A 24,103-nucleotide genomic window follows, 5' to 3' on the forward strand; every position below is an offset into this window, starting at 1 on the left:
CTCTATGCTGTTAAGATTCCTTATCAAACATTGAATTAGGCATGTAGAAAAATGATGTTTCTGTCAGTTGCCTGAATGAGCAGCCACTCAAAATGGCCATAGAGGAAACACTGAGGATAGGTGCAAGTCTTCTCCACACAGTCTGTCTTCAGTGGTAGGTGGAAGGGTACAGTTTTCAAGTATGATCCACAGCCTTCAATTCTCTGTGATTCAAGTTTTTCTTTTACAAGCTGAGGGAGTGTCACTCTTCCTTCCAAAGATAAGAAAAGTAATATCCCATCCTGCTCTCTTATGTGATACTTTAACAGGTAGAGAATCCCACAGGACACATGAGAGGAAGTTCACTTTTCTTCCCTGCGTGATGGAACACCTGGAAAATTTTTATTTCCCATTATATACTCCAGGGAAGAAGAAGGCAACCCAGCATAAATCAAAAGTGGGTCTCTTCTAGAGCCCAAGAAGAAACCTCAACTACAGCCGGACTATAAAGCACACTAGAAAGCATGAAGGTCTAGAGCTTGGTAAAACATTCATCCACTTTTTAATTTTCCCTTCTCCTTAAGCTGTACCATGGAAGCACCTGTACTAACATATTCAGAACACATTACAGAATTGTTTGTAGGCTCTCTGACTAAGCTTAATACACAGTGCTGGTTAGCAAACTAGCCCAAGAAGCCTAACATGGCTGTGTGTTTCTTAGTGATACAGGGCCTTGCAACAGACAAGTAATTTCTCCAAAATACTACACTGCTTGATAAAGGCATCATCATAGCTTTGGTCAATTGGGCTCTGCAATATGACTAGCAGAATAAAACTTGAGTTTCCAAGGTATGTAAGTGACGCAAACAGCCAGGTAACTTGAAGCAGTTTATTCCTAGACTAATCCCGTAACTCACAGCATTTTCATAATCTAGAACATGCTTCACCCCTACTCATGTTTCCACGCAGGAAAACATGAGGTTTAGACAGGGCATGGATCCTCACACGAGGTTCTCAATCTCTAGAAAAAAATTCACTTGAAATAAAGTGTCAAGCTCATATTTGCTTATTCCCCTCGTTTGAATGTAGGAATTAATCACAAACAGTATCCTCACAACTTTGAACCACAAGTTTATTTCTTCCTCCACTAACCGCACTGTCGTTTATTTCCATCACTTTCTCAGACAGAATTCCTCAAATTACACTGCAGACTCAGGTTTTTTGTGTCCACTATTTTTCCCTTTCATCAGTGCAAAATTTGATTAATGAAGATGGGCTGCAACCCAGGCCTTAAACTCTACGGTGCCACCGCTGCCTTCCCGTTTGAGTTTTCAAGGAATTTTCTATGTCTCTCGCTCTAGGATCTGCTTTTTACTGGAGGCGTAAACTCCTCCAGCCGGGGGCTCCCTGAGGGCGGAAGGCACAAAGCACGCAAAAGAGAGGGAGAGGGGGATGCAGTAGGAGTGGCTTTATTTTACACGGGGGGCGCTGATGCCTGATGGCTGCTCCCCCTTCCTTTAAACACAAAAAAAAAGACAGGAATTCCGCCTTCTTGGCTTCTTCTCTTCCAGGTGTGACGCTGCGCCCGGCCCGCCCCAGGGAAGCCCAGGCCAGCTCCGGCGGCGGCAGACCGCTCAGGGCGGCCTCGTCTCTCCCCGCTCACCTGCCCAGCCCGACCCTGGTCCCGCCAGACCAGGCCCCAACCTGGCCTGGCAGCTCCGAGTCGCACCCTGACTTTGGGAGCGGCCCCTTCCGGGCGCGTCCCTTTCCCCGAGGGGCGTTGACCTCCTCCCGCCGCCGCTGAGGGGGGCGGTCCCCGCCGCTCCGCAGCCGGCTGCGTTCCGCGAAAGGTTCGAGGCGTTTTGTCCCGTGCCGGCCGCCTCCTCCAGGTGCTGTCGCGTTGCTATGGCATTTTCCGCTCGGATCGGGGAGGCGGCGCGGCCTGGCCGTGCTTGAGCGGCGGGAAGCCCGCGGGGCCGCAGCCGGGCCGGCCGCTTGCCCTGTTCGCCGGCCGCCGCTGAGGGCTGCGCGGGCCTACTGGACGATCCCCCACCTCCTCCTTCCCCGCCGCCGCCTTCGCCTTGCCCCGCCGCCACTTCCCTCGACCCCGAGGTTCCGGCGGCAGCGGGAGGCGGCGGCGGGCGCTGGCTGGAGCAAGCAGCGGGGAAGATGGCGGGGAACGGCGGAGGCTTCGCTGGCGCCGGGAGCGGGGAGATCATCCAGCTCAACGTGGGCGGCACTAGGTGAGCCGGGAGTGCAGAGACCGCCGCGGCGGGGAGGACGGGCGGGCAGAGGCGGACAGGCCCCAGGCCCTGTCGGCGGGTCGCTGCGGTCCGGCGGCGCGGCAGCGGCGGCCAGCGCGTACCGGAGGGAAGGGGGGGTGGGGATCGCGCTCGGTGCGGGCCGGCCGGCCTTGCCGCGGCTCTTCCCGAAGGGAGGAGCAGCACGGCCGTGCCGGGGAGTGGGCTGGCCCGGCAGCCGCTCCGTCCTGGCCGGGCGGCGGCGCCGACTGGCCTGGGACTGGTCTGCTGAGTCTCGATGTCCTACTATCTCTCGGGGGACCTCAGTAAAGCTTCGCCCAGTGTGTTGTAGGGGAGCTGGAGCAGGGGTATCTAATGCAGGTCAGTCTTGTGTGGTCTGCTTGCAGTGCCTGAGGTTTCTAGATGTGTACTCCAGTAAGGTATTTCAGGGACTTTGTGGTATACAGCTTCTTCAGGGAAAGAGGACAGAGAGCTTTTTTTTTGGCATCACGTCTGTAGGCATCTAGTAATCCCTCTAACTAGCAGCCTCAGAGAGTTAAAGTGTTAAAGAGTCTGGTATGATACTGCTGCTGTCAACCAGAATGAAGTATTGTATTCTGATTGAATGTATGCTGGAAGTATGGAAAATGGCATATGTGGACATTTTGGCAGACTGAGATAGAGAATTGTGGGACAACTGTGGTCGGAGTGTGATAAATAGTGCAAATGTTCCTGTCAAAAGGTTCAGGCATGAAATCATTCAGAATGCCATAGCTAGTAATTACTAAGTAATATGTCTTCCTGAGTCTGCACACAACATGAAGCCAGCTGTAAGTAGTAGAAACTGCTACTATTACTACCATTTTAAGAATTTTCTTGCATTACCTAGAAGACGGACTCATCTTGTAACTGAAATGTGTGCTACAGCCTTTCTTAAAGGAGGGTGCTGTAAAAATTAATGCAGAATTCCTTTACTGTAATAAGACATTAAGAACCTGGTTCAGCCCAGAGGAGCTGCTTGTAAATTGCATAGGCAAAACTCACCTATAATGATGCTTTCAGGATAATTTTGATGTTGGCATGGACCTGATTTTGTGTTACAGTGATGTAAATTATTTCTATGAAATTACAGGCCAGTTCATCTTTTAGGTTTTTGTGACAATTGAAATCACAAAGATGCTTCAATCTCATAATTTTAAATAGGTCTTGCATATTAAATCCTTCTGCAGAGAACAGAGAATTATGCACAGGGCATGAATCGGAGAAGAAATACACATCCGCAGAGAGCTTACACAGAGCAGTATAAAGAATAAGGCAAACTAACAGTTATATGTATCTCATATCTAGTTGGAATGTCTAGATTCCAATCAATAGATATAATTTGATTGTGAGGAGTAGGAAATATGTGCCTAGGCATTTCCCTTTTAATAGGGAGATAATATATGATAAAACCAGTCCTCTGTTTAAGAGGATTCAATCTTCTGAAACCTCAACTTCCCTTGGAGTGCCCATCTAATACAGAGACCCCAGCTTTCCATGTTTTGATGTGAGGTTCCCACTGCTCCCTGGGTCTGCCAGAGCTTTGTTGCATTGATCTGACAGTTTCTGGTCTCAGCTTTTGTGAATTGTGCTCTCAGCAGTGGAAGCCTTTTGCAAGATAACATTCACGGGAATTACTGTAACAAATTTACAGAATTCTCTTGACTCTCCATTTCCCTATGGTTACAAGATATCTCTACAAGCACAATAGACAATGGCAACAGCTGTTTCATAACTGACAAGTGTGCCTGTTTCCAGTTGTCAATATTTTCTTTAAAATATCTGCAGGCTACCACCTGCTTGGAAGTATTTGAGGATATTGCACTGAGTTAGCCTAATGTTCCTTGTATGCTATCTGCCTCACCACTGCATGCTGGCTTTGTAGAGCTGCAGGTGCACTTACACAGGTAAACATTTCAACCTAGGTTCTTTTCTGCATCCTAGTAAGCAGGACGATGTCTCCTTTACATAGATTGATGTATATATATATCAAGTTCTAAAGTATATGTTAATATGAAGTATTGTTTACTAAACTACTACCAGTTCTAAATCCCAGACAGAAAATCCTCGTGCTAATAAAAAGCAGTGTTTATGCAAAGCAATACATTTACAACGTGGAACAAACATGGAATCAGTTGATGGCTCTTTTTCCTGTCCTACTTATTTTGTGGCTTGTTCTTCTGGCACATCTTCTACTCTGGAATGTTTTGCTACAAAGCTTTTTATCTGACTTATGAAATGCTAAAGTGGAATCCCGCTGGTCAAAACACCAGCAAAACTTCAGTCCTGTCACTTATGCAAATCTGACTGTCACTCATGTGCCTAAACGCAAACATGCTTCTGGGTCAGAAGTTGTGCTGTAATGTATTGAGAAGGTGGTACTACCGAGTCCTTAAACATCAAACATTTTTTCAAAGGTCTTGAATGGCTTCATGGTCACATCACACTTCTTTATTGAACTAATTTAACATTTGTCATTCAATGTTTTTAGAAAAGCCAGTTAGCCGTGGTTCTTTTTCTGTACCTTTCTACCTATATGTGCCTTCCTGGGAAATCAGAAGTCCTCTGGTTTTGAGTTTAGTTTCTTTTCCCTTTTTTTCTAAAAACTTAAAAATAACCAAAAGTCGTGAAACATTTAAAATGTCAGACGAAAGTCTTTAGCTTGTGAAGACCTTTTAAAGGACTAAGTGGTGTTCCTGCATCTATCTCCGTTGTTACAAGCATTGTTTAGATTAATCTTGGATAAAATTCACATAACCCATTGTTTTCTATTTTGTATGTGCTATAATGTAGTTAATCATCCTTTCCTCTTAAAGTAGAGAAAGGTAGAGACCTGTATTACTGATGATAAAAGCTATGCAATACTGAAACATACTTAGAAACCCCTTTTCATTCAATAGCAAACTACTTTGATTCTCTTTTTTTTTTTAGAAAAGACTTTGTGCATGTTTGTGCTTAGAATGCTGATACTGTAGATTTTTTGTTAAGAACAGATTTGTCATTGTTAAGCTTGCAGTGAGCTGCTACACAAACCACATTTTTCTGCAGGATAGTAGTTCCATGCAGCCTTTGTGTTTCTGCCTCTTGTATAAAGGAATGCTTTTTGTTTGTCTTGTTGTTTGTGGGTTTTTTTCCTCCAAAATTGGAAAATACAAGCAGTGTAATCTAGATGAATTCCAATTAAGTACTTATATTACAAAATACTTTTGAATAAATTTCTGTATTATATGAAAAGTTGTCAAGGAATTTTACTTTTGCATTTCTTCTTTTGTTTCCTGTTGGTTAAGAGGTCACCAAAGGTTCCTTAGTCATGGTACTAGTAAGAGGACATGTACAGTCAGAGAGTTGATAACAGAGCATGAACTCATTGTCCAAGCTGCCAGTCCAGTTGTTTTCCTTCAAGTGAAATAAAAACCATAAGTATAGAGTTGTTCTTAGTCATTTAGTATGTAAAATACTGCCTGGCATTATAAATAATATTATAATATCTATTATTACATAATATCATTATGATTCAGAATAAATAGTTTCTTTCTTTTAACTGTTGTTGTGGGATCTTGGGCCTCTAAAAGGGCCCAAGTAGCAAAATAGCAAATAAAGTTACTGTAAAATACTAACCTGAAGTTTGTTGTAGTCTTTTGCAGTGCAGTATAGCACCTTTTGAGTCTTAAGTAAGGGTAACATGCACTTAATGACAAACGTAGTACACTGTTAATAAACTTATGTTTCAGTGGCTACTTTTCTTATGCATATGTTTTTTGTAAGCATTGATGGTGGCAAAGTATGAGAAGCTGAAAATGTATGATGATTGGGACAGGGTGTTACAAACATAAAAAACTTCACTCTTGAGGTCTCTGGACAGTCATAATTCATGCTGAAGGGGCAATCTGTGCAAAGAATCTGCAGCCTCTGTGACTCTGTAGGCATTTGAATGTTCTCAAACTTCCCAAGCCCTTTTCCATACCAGCTTCGTAGGATAAGTGGAAGTATTTTGATAAAGAAACCTTGTATCAAATTTTAGAGCTGTTTATAAACTTGTAACTTTGTTTTCCTAGATTCAGCACTTCAAGACAAACACTAATGTGGATTCCAGACTCCTTTTTTTCCAGGTATATGTAATATATTGTTGTATTAAACAAAGACAAATTAACAGCAATTTTTTTTTAATAAGTTCTCATTTTTTTAATTTATGCTGTAAATAGTGGATTTTTTCTTTACGCTTTCTCCATTATCCAGAAGGCGTCTTCTGTTTTGAATGATGCTGTGGCAGCTTATGTGTGCTCAAGAGTTGTTGCTTTTTAGACAGTGTTGTGCAAATGAGGCTCCAAATCTGCAGGAAAGGGAGATGCCACTGATTCTATTACTATACTACCACTTTTTATCTTATTGACCATAGACAGTGTTTTGAGTTACTGCTAAACCCTGAGTTAACTAAGACTTCTGAAAGTTTTAACTTGTGGTGCAGGAGCAAACTATGCAGCCCTCTGGGTGCCTGGGAAAACTCTTCCATCCTTTCAAGCTAGGCCTTGTCTGTTTATTTTGGGAATTTAAAGCTCGTTATGATGCAACTGTTAGCTTATCCTTAGGTATGCATGTACTGATGCTTTGTTCAGGAGAGATGCTTCACCGTCACCTAGCATTCTGCCTTACCAAGGCAATTATCTTTGCTCAGCTACACAGTTTTACCAAAATGCACCCAACAATAGGCAAAGAGAGCAAGTTGACTGGAAGCGTTACTATCTTGTATTAATGTTAGTACATTTTTGAGGGACATCTAATGAAGATTTCCTGTGTTTCAGTTTGCTGAGTGGAAGAATTTCAACACTGAAGGATGAAACTGGTGCTGTGAGTAATAAACCTACTGAAAACTCACTAATTTACTATTATGCTTTCAGTTAGATTCTCTCCTAAAGACTATTCACTGTGGGTGCTAATGAGAGTTACACTGTAGTGAGGCAGTTTAAACTTTCATGAAGGCTGGTGACATTTCTGGGTTTCTTGATTCTCATCCACATTCCAAGATAAATGAAACTGTAACAATGTGCATATTTTTGTGCACATTTTGCATTGTACAGACAATGCGGAGACACCAACTGTATTTTTTTTTTTAAATGGAAAAGCTGCTAATTGCTGTTTTGTAGAGAGAGGTGTAATTTTATTAGGTAGCTATCACATATGTTGCTGAGTAATCCTGATACGGAAATGTAGCTTCTGTTGACAAATATATATAGCAAAATGGCCATTTTGGTCTGTGTATGTGATGTTCTTAAAGTGGGAAACTATAGTTACAGCAGTGTTGTTGAGTGATAGTACTTTGCACAAGTGGAGAGTACAAGTACTTTGCTAAAAGTCTAGAGGTAGCTGTAATGGTAATTGACTTAATAAAAAAAAAAAGACTAATCTTATCTTGAAGTCTTAGTATCTTAACTGCATTCTGAGCACATGGTAGAAAGTACATGCCCATTGATCTTTGTGGAGACTCTAGAATTTAAAGAACACATTTATTAAGTTCATCTATTTGCAGTAGTATTTGTATATATCATAGAATCATTAAAAAGACCTTTAAGATCATAGAGTTCAACCACTCACACCTTACACTGCCAAGCCCATCACTAAACTAAACTATATCTCTCAGTACTTCATCTACACATCTTTTGAATATCTCTAGGGATGGTGACTCCACCAGCTCCCTGGGCAGCCCATTCTAATGCTTAACAACCCTCTCAGTGAAGAAGTTCTTCCTAATGTCAAATCTAAACCTCGCCTTGCTGAACTTAAATCTATTTCCTTGTGTTCTGTTATCTGTTACTTGTAGAGACCAACCCCCACCTCACTACAACTCCCCTTTAGGGACAGAGGTGTAATTCTGGGAGTTGTAGAGAGTGATCATGTCTCCCCTCAGCCTCCTCTCCTCTTGAGAATGCTGAATTAGTGGATAATAGAATAAAGAGAGCAAAGGAGAGGTGCAAAACTTTGGTTATGTTTATCTTCTGAGTACATCATCTTCAGTTCTCTTTTTCCATAAAAAAGCATTTTAGTTGATTGCTTCATAGTCATATTACAGGACAGCAATTTTTCCTTGCAGATATTTATTGACCGAGATCCAGCAGCATTTGCACCCATTTTAAATTTTCTTCGCACAAAGGAGTTAGACTTACGGTAAGAAGTTCAAGTTATTTCTAGTGACAATTAGTGTGATCAGATGCATTAGAAGACTTTTTCAAATGATGATTGTTCAGTTTTATGTCTAATTGGATACCTAGTATGTGATTTTTTTTTTTTTTTTTTTTTCCTGCCTGATAGATTTGGGGCTGTGTCTCGAGTGTATATAGGACATGGTGGAGGCAGCATTATATTTTGCTAGTTGGTTCTTGTAATTTAAACCACTTCTGGCAATGTATTTCTTTATTGTTTCTGTATCCTTATTTTAATGAAAGATAATTAAGATTACTGTGAAGCTTTGAACATGAACATGTTAAATGTGTTTGGTTGTAATTCTGTAAACAGGTAGCTTGGTGTTCACATGGTGGAGTATCTGGTTATATGCAGGTGTTTATATTCAAGGTATCAACTTGCTCTGTTCTTGTGGGGTTTTTTGTTGTTGCTGGTGGGTTTTTTTAAATTTTGTTTTATTTTTTCTTTCTCTAGGGGAGTGAGTATCAATGTTCTCAGGCATGAAGCTGAATTCTATGGAATCACTCCATTAGGTAATTTCTGTTTTTTCAGTCACGAAGTCATCTCACTTTATTACTGTAGTGATAACCCATTTACAAGTCCTGGGCAGTTGTGATCCTGAAGGTTTTCAAGCTTACTGATACAGCAGATTATTTGAAATACTGTAATGTTTTTGTGGGAAGTGAGGGCTATAGTCATACCTTTATTTTTTTACTCCTCAGTGAGAAGATTGCTACTATGTGAGGAACTGGAACGCTCATCTTGTGGCAGTGTCCTTTTTCATGGCTACCTGCCTCCTCCAGGTATTTTTGTTTTCATGGTCTGGTATTGCTTACTGATTTAGTTTGTGGGGGCTGTTGGCCAAGGTACTTATTGTAGCAGTCAAACTGTCTTCGAGGAAGGCTTTCCTATGGAAAGGTTAAGGTGAGTGTTTGAATTGAACATTGTTCTGAGTCAAAACCAAGATTTATATCTGTAGGCTGTATGAAATGACATATTTAGAGTACCTGGTGGAAAAGGGTGGCATGTTTGGTTGTAGACTAGAATAAAGGTTCTTCAGGTACATTTCATTTAAATGCTATCACCAAGGAGTGCTTTCTTCTTTCTGCAGGTAGTTTAGGTAGTACAATGTCTAGATGACAAATCAGCACAAAGGAACTTTCCTTAACTATACGAGTACTTGTTAGATTTTTACTTCCCTGTAGAAGTGAACACAGTTCATGTGTTAATCTGATGTCTAGGGGATATCTAGCTAATTGTTGTCTAGTGTTCTGAAGATAATTCCTTAAATTGTGAATGTCAATGTAGAGAGCAAAAACATTTTCTGTTTCAGTGTTACGATATTGCCCAATTCTCACAGCAGATGAGTTAGACTTTAGATCAAAATGCACAAGTATTAATCCTGTATTTTGAAAATGAATGAGTATCTGTTGCATTGCTAAAGCTTATGGAGTGGGACAAAACATCTGTCTTCTTTTATAGGCATTCCCAACCGCAAAATAAATAATAGTGCTGGGCCACCGGCTGATGCTAGAACTGGTCAAAACTGCTCTGAGAGTGAAATTCATGGAGGTGGTGTCCAACCTACACTTTCTGGTACTGGAGAAGGTACAGTCAGGCTAGGTGAGGAATGTCAGTTTTAAAACTGATACAAGTTGCAAAGGTGATTGTCACTGGGAAATAAAAACAGAGTGACTATTTCTAGTTTCAGTCCATTATTCTATGTTTGCCTGATCTTAAAGTGCTGAACATTAAATACTACTCTCTATACTGTAATTAAAGTTCACTGCTGCACAATCAAGACACAAGGCTGAAAGGCAAATCAAAGTTCTTCATGTAGTCTTACTATGGCCCCTTAGACAAATGCCTTACGCTGTAGTGAAGCCACGGTAAAAACTAGACAGACAAGTCTCTCTTTGGTCTGTGTTCAGGACCTTGTTCTTCGTGTTGTACCTCTTGTGCTCCTGGTGCTTCTATTGCCTTGCAAGAATTGAGCTTTGAGAGTAAAGGTAGTCTTCAGCTGTTTGACTATGTAGAGTACTTTCCATATAAAATATATTAAAACTTCAAATAAAATAGGCTTGAATTCTGTCCTTTTCCAGCTTTTGACTTTGCAAGTGATGCCATGCTGTTAGAAGTGTCATATTCCTGCTGTAATTGTGTAAATTGTAGCAGTGTTAGGAAGATGTAGAGTATGTTAAAAGGTGAATCTGTATATAGGTAATAAAAAAATAAGCCTTGGATATGAATTGCTGATTATTCTTTGTGAGTTGCTGCAGGTTTGGAAGAGGACAGTGTTGGGGAAAATGAGATAGAAGATATACAGTTTTTAGCCATTAGTTCTTTAGCATATCAAGGCTGAGAGCTAACTCTGGGAAGTACCATAGTCACCGCTTTCCAGTGCCATCCGACACTTCTGTCAAACCTAATAAAGTTACAGATCAGAATGGACATGCTCTCACTAGATAATAAATGGAAGAGCTACAGGTATTCTAAAATACTAGAAATTGTAGTATAACAGTCTGGAACAATAACGCAGGGTTGCACCAACTATTTGGAAAGGACTTTTACAAAAGAAAGCATTGTTTCTTATTTGATAACGATCCTCAAATTTTTGCCTATATTGGCAACCTTTAAAACTGAGTCATGTTCTTGCCTCTTTCTCCTTGTGAACACTTTGAATTGTAGTGATTGAGATAAAATTTAATAGTTGTAAGGATGGTGAGGACTAATACCGCTGAGTAGAATCTAGCTGAAGGTGTTTATTGAGAAACCTCATTATCAAAGTTCCTATTGTATGTCCTAGTGAGAGCTGTAGCCTGTTCTAGATGTCTGTGCTCATCTTCTAGTACTCATCACTTGACTGATATTAGATTTGTTGTTGGTTTTAGGATTTCCTGTGGACCCACGGAAAGTCCTAATAGTAGCTGGCCACCACAACTGGATAGTAGCTGCTTATGCCCATTTTGCTGTTTGCTACAGGTATGAATATAATTGCTTGTCTGGTTACAGACAAACTATAAAACTCTACCTCAATAATTTATTACAAGCAAAGCAAAAAGTTTGCTTTACTCTGAATTGACAGTAGTTCACACACATTCACTCTGCTTCCATAAAGATGAATTGCCACTTCTGCTTGGGCAAATAAACTGCTTGATAGGAATTCAAATTTCACTGCATAGATATCCGTTCTTGATGCCATTGCAAAAGTAATGGACTACAATTTAACTATTTCAAAAGCAGATTTTAAAGCAACTTTTAAAGGAAAGATTCACTTTATCATTTCTTTGTGCTAAATGGATTCAAACTGTGAAGTTAGGCTATTAAAGAACTCAAACAGTAGATTTTTTGCTACATATGTGCCTTGTCTTCAGTTTTCTTTGGTGTAGCATAACTGTTAATTACTTGCTTCTTCACCTGAATGGCTGAAAAGTGTCTTTAAATATCTTGTAAACAAACTGACTATTTTTAAAGATCAGGTGAGGATATGAAACACCTCACAGAGCTGGTTTTAGTTCACTTCTGGTAGTCTTGATTTAAATAGGGTCTGACTTTTCAATGAAAAGTAATGTTTTGATGAGCTGTTGCCAAAAGCAAACACTGCTGTCATAGTGTGGTTCTGAAACAGAAGGGAAAATAGAGTGTAATGTGAGTACCTTCTTTCTTTGCTGATAAGCTGAAGCCATAGTTTGCTGCCTTTTTCACTATGTAGATTACTAATTTATTTGCTTAAACCTTGGAACTTAAATCACATCTAACTTGACTCTTGTATTCACCACTGCTATTTGTTTTGCTTTAATTTGTACTAAACATGGTACTTAATGCTCTTGTTTTCAGTTATGCTTAATATCTGACTAGAGAAAGAGGCAATGATTTGCAGTTGTTTTTGTGCTAACTGCCCTCTTCTTAGGATTTCATCTCAGTTTTCCTTGGGTTCACTTGAGTGACAGATTCTGCCTCCTTCCTTCTTGGTAATCTTTTTCATGAGACTTGTTGCCATTGAACTTAAGTCACTAGTGATGCTTTTGATGAAGCATGTCATTCTTGAACAGTTTCTGAAAGTGGGCACAGGTCAATATGCCAATTTAAAATGCTGCTTTTCTTCGTTATGACTCAAGGCAGCAGTCTTGTCTTGATTTGAATGTTCTTTCTTCTGGAACTTGCAGGATCTCTAGGAATGCAATGGTGGAATTTTCCCTCTTCTGTTCTGCTTTTACACTGCTTTGGTAACAGATTTTTTCCCATCTCTGCTGCATCTTACACCTGTCTGGTTTTTCTCACTTGACAAGTGAATTTGTCCAGACTATTTCAATTATTTAGTATTTGAGGAGACAGCATGCACTTAAAACTATTTCCCTCTATCCATAAATTGTAATGTAGCTTGCTTATACTGCTATGCTGCAGTCAAGTGGTGTGCTTAAGATCCTTGTCAGGATTATTTTAATGTGAGGGCAACATCTAAATTGGAGCCAGAATTACTTCTCAAAGGAAGTGGTAATTTTTAGTCAACTGGACAGTGAATTCCATGCAATAAGAAATGAAATCCGTTCAGATGTTTATTTTTGTGACTTAATTGTATGCTGCTTGTAACAGATGTTTAAGCAAATAACAGTGCATCCTAAAGAGATTTTTTTTTTCCTTTGAAGTATGTCAGAAGCCTTCAAAACTTTATAATAAAACTTATGAGAATGTCTAAGTTGCATTTAAATCCTATGGGTATTACAGTCCTGATCTTAAATCACTTTACTACAATTGTTTCTGCACACTGTATGGGTAGAGCACAGTGATGTGTGATGTTTCATCTCCAGACAGGATTCAATACTGAAGTGAAAGAATGGCAACAGTGGCAAAAAATACTATAGATATGTTTCTACTTTCCATGTTAACATTTATATCATTTAAGTGCTTGGACTTACTGAGCTTTAGCTCAATTGCAAAATATCTACATTATTGCCTAAAATGAAATCAGATAAATTGTGTTTTTCTGGCATCATGTAACTTTTTAAAATTGCACAGGCAAATGATTCTCTAGAAATAAAGCTCATAGTCAGTTCAGTACAGACTGTTTACAGCATCCATTAAACAGAAAATGTGACAGGATAGCACAGCTTTATGCTGGAGCGTGATTTGGTGTAAGACACCTCGTCTCTGGAAATTAATAGTGATTTCTTCTAAAGTCCTATGCTGAAACTCATTCTCTAGTATTTGGCTTGCAAAAGGTTTTGGCTGGAACATCCACATTGACTCAGTCTTAGGCTGAGATGTCTGTTCCTGAATCTCTAATATCTGCTCTGTGTTCTCTCCTCTGTCCTTCCAGAATTAAAGAATCATCTGGGTGGCAGCAGGTGTTCACGAGTCCCTATCTGGACTGGACAATTGAGCGAGTGGCTCTCAATGCTAAGGTGGTTGGAGGACCTCATGGAGACAAGGATAAGATGGTTGCTGTTGCCTCAGAGAGTAGCATAATCTTGTGGAGCATTCAGGATGGTGGTAGTGGCAGTGAAATCGGTAACTGTAATTGCTTGATTTATTTCTTTTCTTTTTTGTGTATGTAACCAGAAAGAAATCCTTGACGTTATTTTGATGTGTATGATCAGTAGTGTTTGGTAATCAGTTTCACAAAACAGCCGAACAAGCTAGAGTAAGCAGTGTACTGGTGCATATTTAACTTACTTCTGTGTCATGGTAGAGGAATCCTTTCTCAAAACCAAAAAGATGAATCATAAAAAAGTAGTCAAAAAGGTTTTAGTTCTCTGAGAAATGTATTTAATAAGTGAAATATAGAAGGTGAAGAAATTTTCACCTTAGAGCTTCAGTGTCTAGGTAGGGGAAAAGCACATTCTACTGCCCTAAGCATACAGGAATTACTGTGTGTAAACCTTAGCACTGAAACATGTCTAATGAGGGAGGCTTTAAAAACAGCAAGAAGACATTTTCAGAAGTAGATGTTCCTTGGTACTGATCTGATGGCTTGTCTGACTCACTATTGTTAAAATATAGGGCAAGTCTAGGAGGAAAGACTACTAGAAACATTCTCTAGCCTAATCCCTGGTGTTTGAATTGTCACTATTACATCAGTAATATGGGTGGGTACTGCTAAAAAAGCATGACAACAATATCCTTATATGAACACTTCTCTCTGAAACGTAATGCTGAATTAGTTTGCTATTAGATGTATTTTCATGCTTGAAATCATGAGAATTAACGTGGTCATTAATTAAAGTCAAAATGAACGAATTCAAGTTTTGATCCACATGTCTTTAAAGGAACAACTTACTTGAAAGATGCTCAAGCAGTATCTAGCTATGTTAATGTCTTGCTTTTTTTGAAGCTAAATGAGTATAAGCACCAAGTCAAATTCAAAGATGGGGGAAGGCAAAGGTCTTGCATGACATAAAGAGCAGTATACAGTTGCATCTACTTGTGATGCTTAGAGTTCACAGAATGACTGAATGGTAGGGATTGGAAGGGACCTTTAGAGATCATCTAATCCAACTCCCCTGCTAAAGCAGGTCTGCCTAGATAAGGTTACACAGGAACTTACTCAGGTGGCTCTTGAAAATCTCCAGAGAAGGAGACTCTACAACCCCCCTGGGCAGCCTGTTTCAGTGCTCTATCACCCTCACAGTAAAATAGGTATTCCTTATGTTTAAATTGAACTTTTTGTGTTCCAGCTTCTTTCCATTACTCTCATTGGATACAACAGAAAAAAGGGATGCCCCAACCTCCTGACATCCACCATTTAGATGTTTGTAAATATTAATGAGATTCTCCTGCAATCTCCTCTTACCCAGACTAAACAGCCCCAGTTCCCGCAGCTTTTCCTTGTATGAAAGATTTTCCAGTCCCCTGATCATCTTGGTGGCCCTGCACTGGCCTCTCTCCAGAAGTTCTCTGTCTCTCTTGAGCTGAGGAGCCCAGAACTGGACACAGGACTCCAGATGAGGCCTCAGCAGGGCAGAGTAGAGGAGAAGCAGAAACTCCCTTGACCTGCTGGCCACACTTACTGATGCATTTCAGGATGCCATTGGCCTTCTTGGCCACGAGGGCACATTGCTGGCTCATGTTCAGTTTATTGTCAACCAGGACTCCCAGGTCTCTCTCTACAGAAATGCTGTCCAGCAGATCAACTCCCAGCCAGTACTGGTACATGGAGTTGTTCCTCCCCAGGTGCAGGACTCTGCACTTGTCTTTGTTGAACCTCATGAGGTTCCTCTCTGCCCAACTCTCAAGCCAATTGAGATCCCGCTGAATGGCAGCACAGCCTTCTGGGGAATCAGCCAGTTCTCTCAGTTTGGTGTCATCAGTGAACTTGCTGAGGGTACACTCTGTCCCCTCAACCAGGTTGTTGGTGATGGTATTGAACAAGACTGGTCCCAGAACCGATCCCTGTGGAACTCCACTGGCCACAGGCCTCCAACTCGATTCTGTGCCATTGATCACCACCCTCTGGACTCTGTCATTCAGCCAGCTCTCGATCCACCTCACTGTCCACTCATCCAAGCCACACTGCATGAGCTTTCCAATGACGATGTTATGGGAGACAGTGTCAAAAGTCTTGCTGAAGTTAAGATAGGTAATATCAGCTGCTTTCCTCTCATCTAGACAGCCAGTTATGCCCTCAGTAGAAGTTCTTATAATGCAATCATGGTCAGCAAAACAGAAAAGGAGGCTCCATTGTATTTTTTTAAAAAAAACTGAAATACATGTCTAGCAGTAGAATGTGAAGTACGTTTCTATTAAATAGGGAGTAAATATTGTACTTGAGAAGCATTTTCTGTTGTTATGCTCCTTTTGACCAGATCTTAAAAACAGGAAAGAGTTATTATGACAGCTATGCTCCTGTAACAAGTGTTGCTTTAAGCACTATGCTATTACATTCCTCCTGCATTTTTCTCGTTTGGCTTAGCTGCTTGTGTTACCTTGGAATCTGCAGTAAGGTATGTGAGGCAACATCTTGGATTTTTGGAAATCAAGTGCAAAGAGAGGCAAAAGCTGTAATAAAAGTTCTAAAATATGTCGATGTTGTAAGGTTCTGATAACTTGGACTACAACTGAACATGGTGACGAAACTGAAGGAAACGTTTTAGCTAAACAGGCTGTACTGCATTGAAGTGACTTTGTGAGACAAAGGAAATGCCACTTGGGGCTGGGGGCAGCAGAGATTGAATCTTTAGTCCATCTGACAACTGAACAAAATGTGTGATTCCTCTGTTGGATGACAGGTCACGCAGCTTGGTTTGAAAAATCTAAAATACCCTTGTGTTCAGTAGTAATAACTTGAATATAGATGTTTTGTTTCTTTGTAGTAGCAAATGCTTGGAGTCCTGCTTTGTGTTAGAGACGTAGTAGGTTGCTATCATCTTCTGAAAGAAACTGCTTGTTCCAAACAGTTGTTGGAGCCTGGCAACACCATCCTCAGATAATTGTGTGGGCTGGCATCTTTGTGACAGAGCTGTCCCAGAGCACTCTCTTTCCTTTCAGTATTACTTACATAAGACACTGCTGCTGGATTGCTGCTGTAAGCAGTATTTTACTGAGAGGGACCCTTAAGACAAGAGCCTGTCATTACATATAGCATTGTCTCCCCTGTGGATGCATCTCAAGATTGTTGAGCCTAAGCAGGACTGACACTTCAAATTCCTCCAGACCATTCAAACTGTCTTCCTTGATTTCCTTGAACTTCATCTTTTTCTGGAGTAATCAATTCTAGTTGTTTCTCTGGATTTTTTATTATTGCCTTTTTCATGTGCCCTGTACTGATGAATCTTATCTGCATCGAATGATTGTCCTGGCCCCTGGAAAACTGTTTAGCACTCTAATTAAAACATTATCTATTGAGCTTCCCGAGATTCTTTCTTGGGATGTAACAGAGGACTGCTTCTTGGTTGAGGATGACTCTCTGTTCATTTGAATTTGTCCAAAATGATGTTGGGAAATTTTCCAGCTATTGAGTACTCTTGTTTTGAAGACATCTGTCTGCTGCAGTTGAACTATATTAGTGAAGAGTAATACAAATATGTAGAGCGAGCAGTATGGAATGAGAAACTTGTGAGTGTAAAGTATCCCCAGTAGTAATGACTTTTGTACTTTACAGGCATTAAAACTTAGCCTGGAATTACTTTTAAACTGAGTTACTTATAACTGAGTTACAAGACCAGTTACAGCTGGACTTCATAGCTGACAAACCTGGAAATGATCTCAGACTGTCTTAGTTTGCTGTAACTTTTAAATACATAGTATGATAAATTATGCAAACTGTAGTATGCTATCCGAGTTTGCAGTTCAATTAAAAATATTCATATTGGATCTATCATAAGACTAGGAAGCTCTAAAGAGAGGACAGGTTTTGTGGAAAAGCTCAGGTATTAATGTCTACCATAACCAGAGTCATCAATGCCTTTTATGTTCAGCAGTGTTTTGATTCTTACTGAATTAAATGTTCTTGGTGCCACATTTGCTTTAATTGGAAGGCCGGCATTTGCCGGTAAGTCCTTATCTTCCAGATTTTGAATAGTATGTGATGATTGGTGAAACTTGTTTGCTATATTGTTTCAATTTTCATTAGCCTATACTCGCAGCTCATGGACTGTAACCAAACTTAAAATATCTGGAGAAAGGGAGAAAGAAGCAAGCTTTTGCAGGCTGCTTATTTTTCTGGGTTCAAGTGTTACTGCTAAAAGAGACATTTGAATGAATTCAAGTAGTATCACAGTGAGATTGTTCAATCTTTTCCCAAGAATAAGGTCAAAGCCTTGTAGGTGTATTTAGTTTCTAAAATGTTTTCAGACTATGTCTATTCGATTGGACTTTGAAAAGGTAATTGCAAACTAGTATGGCATAGACTTGTCTAGCAAAACCCATAAAATTACTGCTTCTTAAATGACACTTAATAGTCACACATAAAAAAGAAAAAAAAACCCCACAAAACAACAAAAAAAGTTCCTTCTTGCTCTAATAGGATTTTTGTTTATTTTTTTAATGTCTTAGGGTTTATAATGCTATTTGAGAACTTAATGGCTGTAGAAAAATAGGGAATGCATGTTTCTCATGCTCTTTTCTTCCTTCTCTCACTGTTTCTCTCCTTCCCAATTAACGATTGTATCAACAGAGATGACAGCACGCTGCCATTTAATTTAAAGGAATCCACTTAACTGCTTGAATGGTACCTCAGCACACTGCAAACCCAGTTGTGGCTGTTCTTTAGTTACTACTGTAATAAATATGACATATGATAGCAGTGGAGAGATTCCATTGTTACTGGTTTTTTCTCTTTATTTGAGATGAGCTTCATAGAATCTTCATTGTTTTGTAGGAGTGTTCAGTCTTGGAGTCCCTGTAGATGCTCTCTTCTTCATTGGCAACCAGTTGGTAGCTACGAGCCATACAGGGAAAGTGGGAGTGTGGAACGCTGTGACTCAGCACTGGCAGGTGTGTTCAATTCCATTTTCTGCATCCCTTTTAAAAAAAGCTGACATGTCTTTCTAGTAAAAAAAAGGAAAATAATCTAAAAAGGATGTGTGAAATGCTTATTATAGGGTTTTCAGCCTTGGCATGTATTAGGGAGTTTGCTACTTTGGTATCTGAGTATTGCGCCTGTGAGCAGAATGTTGAATGTGTGGTGGTACTACCAAGCTTGCATTTTAGACTCTCAAATAAAGGGACGTGGTGAGATTTGGGGAAATAAATGTCAAATGTGTATAAATTTAAATAATTGAGGATTCTTAACTTTGTACATATTCACTAGGATCATAGGAAATAAAAACAATAGCAGGGAATGTGTTGTTTTACAGTGGAAGACTCTTCTTCAGCAGAAGTATATGTGGTGCTTTAAAGATGTCTGTCTGGCTGCACTAACTTTATTCCTGTTGTCAGAATGCATATTTAAATAGAGAGATCCTTGGAGTCTGTATGTATTTGAGAAAACAGTCAAGTATTCATGGGAATAACAAAGCTTGTAACACCACCAGGTACACGTCTTTGTAGCACAAAACCTAGATGCAGTGAAAATCCCCAAACTGCCTTGAAAATCTCAAGCAGCAGAATTGACCTGAGGCTGCTGCAGTTTGCCAAGTTCTGATTCAGCGCTTAAGTGATAGTACAGCTTACAAATAACACAGACAATAAGCATGGGAGAGCACTGCTTCCAGACACAGAAGTGTTACTACGGCCTTGAATTAACACATTATTTAGAGCTCTATTGGCGCCTTGCAAAATCTTCTGTTAAGAGACAACTTAATGCTCTGCAGGAAGCATTTGACAATATTTTCTAAAGGGAATAAAACCAGATATCCCATTCATTTTTGTTTACAGGGGGAACCACAGAAATCTTTCTGATCACATGAATAATTCCTCGTTTGACTATTTCTTTGGTGAAAACACTTCTTACTGAAGAGTAGAAAATCTTTAAGAGGGGTTCATATGCCAGGATGTCAAAGTTTTTTGGCTTTCTAATATTTTTTCTTAGAAGATGAGAATGTTTAAAATGAGATGTTTAAAAAAACAGCAAACACACACCCAAACTAAACCAACAAGCAAAAACCAAAACCAAACAAAACTGATAAACAAAACAATGAAATCCAGACAGATTCGACTTCATGCTGTCTTGTTAGTAAGGAGAAAACCCCATCTTCCTGTAGTTCTTCATCTCCCTTTAGAACAAATGCTTCTTGAAGAACCTCCTAAATACTTAAATGGTAGGATTGTACCTCTGATCTTAAAGTTCCTTGTGAGGATACATGATATTTGTGTAACTGCTTTCTGTGAATTGCTCACAGCTCTGAACTTAAAGTGTAATCGTTTGCTGCAGTGAGAGAGATTTAAAGAAACAGCATGTGCCAATGGCCCACTTCAGACCAAGAACTTTGCTTCCTTTCAGGCTTTCTTTTGTGATGCCTTTCTAAATTCTACTTTAAAGAGACTTAATTTGTGCAAAACTATCCTTCCTTACACTGTGATATTTGTACTTGATGTATTACACCCTGAAGGTGTAACTCTGACCTCTGCCTCCAATTGATTCTCACATCTTCTGATCTTGAAGTTTTGAGCAGACTAGCTGAGGTGTTTGCCTTAGTATTTTTTCCTCTGGCCATGTTTCAGTTGTGTGCAATAAGAAAAGGAAGTTGCAAGTGCTAGATACTTCAGTAGTTAAATCCTTATCATACGAGAGCTTAAAGGAAGCAGAATATTTAGTGTTACACTATAAGAGGTGACATAAAGTAATAGAGTATGGCAGAAAAACTTAAGTCTGGGAAGCGAGGATTCTTACTGGCCATGTTTTTACCCGTGACTGTTGGATGGTGTTTCTCTGCTTCCTAATAAAAGTTCACGTCTTGGCAGATGCAATTGCTGAACCACCTCTGGTGTTCCAGTTTCTGCAGCAGAAGAGAGGACTCTCCTTGCTTTCTGTGATCTATCTGACCCAGTCAGTCAGTCTCTGCTGTTGGCAGTATTGTGAATCCTCTTGCTCAGACCTTTCCTTAGAGTTATGCCTTCTGTGCAGGGTGATATATCTGTTGCCTCTACCTTCACAAGTGTAAACTTTTTTTGCAGATGAGCGAACTTCAGTACATACCTTTGATCCACAGAACTAGAGAGCACACTGCACCTTTATACATAGACTATGAGATGCTGACACTCTAATTCTGTGCCTTTCTGCTCTTGTGCTACTTCTTTAAAGTTGTCTGGAAAAAAAGAAATCTTTTCAAACTAAGTTCTGTGGCCCAGATCATTAGATGCCTTATTTAATTAGGTGTAGTATGAATTTGACTGTGGGGAGGGGAGGGTGCTTAAACAGCTGTATCTGAGGGACTACATGAAAGCATTGAGATCAACAATCGCAATTATTTACAGTAGTTGGAAAGGATCCTGCTCCAGGTCCTCCAATCATACAGGTAAAATCCAAGTGCTTTCCAAGAACCGTTCATTTTTAGCATTGGATCTGTGCTGAATTATGGGTGAACATAAGTGAGAGAAGCGTAGTTCTTTAAACAAAGAAAGGAGATAAAGTGCATCTTCTCTCCTCTCCCCAGGAAAATATGCAGAAGCTATATTCATGTTACAGCCTTTTCGGTAAGGTAGGCTTAGAATGTGTTTTAGGGACTTACAGACTATCCTTAGGTTAGGAGGGAGTAGTTTAGAGTGCTCTAAACTCTTTGTAGTGCAGGGAAATTTCATTAGTTGATTTGTTTTACTTTTATCCAACAGTTATATTGTAGGTGTTTTGCAAGTCTCTGAAGCAACCAAAAGGATGCTGTTGGTCAGAGACAAATGAGAACTTATGGTGACGTTTCCATCAATTGATAGTATTCAGTGTCCATTAAATGGACTGACTGAAGCATGGAATGCAGGAAAAATGCTGTGACTTTGTGTATGTTTGAGTGCTGTGGATAAAATGGCTTTTGGCTTTTTCTTCCTCAGGGCTGAAGCAAAAAATAATTGCTTGAGCTAGGGGATCATAGCAAGTATAAATGAAACAAAATTTTATTTCCTTGAAATGTCAGTCCCACCTGAGGGGATAAGCATTCCTTTGGATCCAAGAGGGCAAAGACTGGGTATTCTTAATCCCTCACCTTAATCGTAGACCACTAAGTAAAATATGACAGGGCTGCCTTCCAGTTTACGTGGTATGGATGCATGTTGGAAGTGAGAATTGTAATGGGACAAGAATTCTTTTTTCACTCATTACATATCTATTGGAGGCCAAGATCTCCACAGGGGCTGGCAGATAAACACAAGAGCTGGAAGGGTAAAGGAAAGCTTAGTGAGTTTGTTTGACCAGCAGCCTCTTAAGGACGTGCCAGAAAGGGCAGAAGGGATAGGACAGAAAGCGTGAAGTACACTCATTTTGCATATTGGGGAAAAAATAAAAATCCTCTTCTGAAAATGTGGTTTAGTTGTAACAGCCTAAGCTTTGTGCTTCACATGGAGAAGGATCTTCTAGAGCAGCTGTGCTTCCTTGGGTGCGTGCTGCTGCTGAATGTCATAACTTAAGATCCAGTTTGGTAAAGGAATATGATCTGCCAGTAATACTTGAAGAATGCCATTAAGTATGTACACCAAAGCTTCAGACCAGTAACAAACTCAGGTGTTCTTCAACAAAATGTACTAAAAATGTCTGAAAACTGAGAAAGTAGCAACCCAGCTTCTTGATTTATCTTTATTTTTTTTTTCCTTTGTTTGCACTAGGTTCAGGATGTTGTTCCTATCACAAGCTATGATACTGCTGGGTCTTTTCTGCTGCTGGGCTGCAACAATGGCTCTATCTACTATATAGGTAAGAAATAAGAGCAGGGCAGAATAAAAAGGAAGTGGTACTGAGTAGCTTCATTCTTAAACTCTTTTTTTGGTCTCAGTTGCATCATAACAACTATGTCTATTCTGTCTCTTCCCCACAGACATGCAGAAGTTTCCATTGCGAATGAAAGACAATGACCTCCTAGTGACAGAATTGTACCATGATCCCTCCAACGATGCTATAACAGCACTCAGTGTCTACCTCACACCTAAAACAAGTCAGTATTCTATTATTGTCTATTCAGTGAGAGTCTGTAACAGATGTGAGGGTTTTTTCTAAATGGATTTTTTCTGTTGATGCAGAGCAGAGCCCTAGACATAAACAATGATGTTTTTCTTCATTTAATCATTTTCCAAGGAATGATGAACACTAGGTATAACTTTTTCCTCTTACGTCTGTACACGTGTATAAATAGGTACCTGTACTTACGTGTGTGTGTGCATGTGCTTTTACATCATACGTTATACATTAATGTATGATGTGATAACATAATACATCATATATGAATGCTTGTACATAATGTGCCTTTGCTGATGTTAAGCCTTTTGCACAAGATGCACACTTAGATTATGAATTGTATTAACTGAAATAGTTTTTTGGTGAATTCAGGGAGGAGCCAATACATCTGGAACCAAGACCTCCCCTGCCCCCTCCCCCCCCAAAAAAAACCCAACCCAAACTGTGAGAAAGTGGTTACTCACATAACTATATTGATACCACAGTGACCTTTTTAACTATAGTCCTCCTTGCTCTTGCCTTACCTTCCCATTTACCTCCCACTAAGGCAAAAACAAATGGTGTGGTACATATTGACCAGTGATATCCCTGTGAGGAGTACCAAAATACCTGATCATATAACTATCCATCTCTTCACTTCCAGAGGGACAGCGTTGAAAAGTCTAGGATGGAATTGAACAAATCTTTGGGTGGTTTAGTGGCAAAATCATAGAATCACAGAATGGTAGGGGTTGGAAGGGAGCTTTAGAGGTCATCTAGTCCAACCCCCCTGCAGAAGCAGGTTCACCTAGATCAAGTCGCATAGGAACATGTCCAGGCGGGTCTTGAAGACCTCCAAGGAAGGAGACTCCACAACCCCTCTGGGCAGCCTGTGCCAGGGCTCCCTCACCTGAACAGTGAAATAGTTTTTTCTTATATTTAAGTGGAACTTTTTGTGTTCCAGCTTCATCCCATTACCCCTTGTCCTGTTGCTAGCTACTATAGAAAAAAGGGATGCCCCAACCTCCTGACACCCACCCTTTAGATATTTATAAATGTCCTCTCTGTTTGTGGGAAAATTAGTATAAATCTGTAATTATAAATACCTATCTTTCTCTGGAAGCTTGGAAATACTATTTTCTACTTCCTCATTTGTGGT

At 40.0% G+C, this 24,103-nt stretch overlaps 1 protein-coding gene across 3 annotated transcripts in view; it reads left to right on the forward strand.

Annotated features, from left to right (window-relative positions):
• The first annotated feature begins 1,791 nt into the window (after window positions 1–1,791).
• Window positions 1,792–24,103, forward strand: part of KCTD3 (potassium channel tetramerization domain containing 3) — a 28,238-nt gene continuing 5,926 nt past the window's right edge. Inside the window, exons 1-12 of one of the 3 annotated variants that reach the window (XM_061991425.1) lie at window positions 1,792–2,222; window positions 6,314–6,367; window positions 7,058–7,103; window positions 8,344–8,417; window positions 8,907–8,965; window positions 9,155–9,235; window positions 9,915–10,055; window positions 11,324–11,414; window positions 13,750–13,940; window positions 18,748–18,863; window positions 22,620–22,707; window positions 22,829–22,945. In XM_061991425.1, the coding sequence (XP_061847409.1) occupies window positions 2,149–2,222; window positions 6,314–6,367; window positions 7,058–7,103; window positions 8,344–8,417; window positions 8,907–8,965; window positions 9,155–9,235; window positions 9,915–10,055; window positions 11,324–11,414; window positions 13,750–13,940; window positions 18,748–18,863; window positions 22,620–22,707; window positions 22,829–22,945 (1,132 nt within the window). In that variant the 5' untranslated portion in view covers window positions 1,792–2,148. The remainder of the gene's footprint in view (window positions 2,223–6,313; window positions 6,368–7,057; window positions 7,104–8,343; window positions 8,418–8,906; window positions 8,966–9,154; window positions 9,236–9,914; window positions 10,056–11,323; window positions 11,415–13,749; window positions 13,941–18,747; window positions 18,864–22,619; window positions 22,708–22,828; window positions 22,946–24,103) is intronic. The other 2 variants (XM_061991426.1, XM_061991427.1) reach the window with 2 other exon arrangements.

Source organism: Colius striatus, chromosome 2 (assembly GCF_028858725.1).
Source record: "Colius striatus isolate bColStr4 chromosome 2, bColStr4.1.hap1, whole genome shotgun sequence".
Classification (NCBI taxonomy): Eukaryota; Metazoa; Chordata; class Aves; order Coliiformes; family Coliidae; genus Colius; species Colius striatus.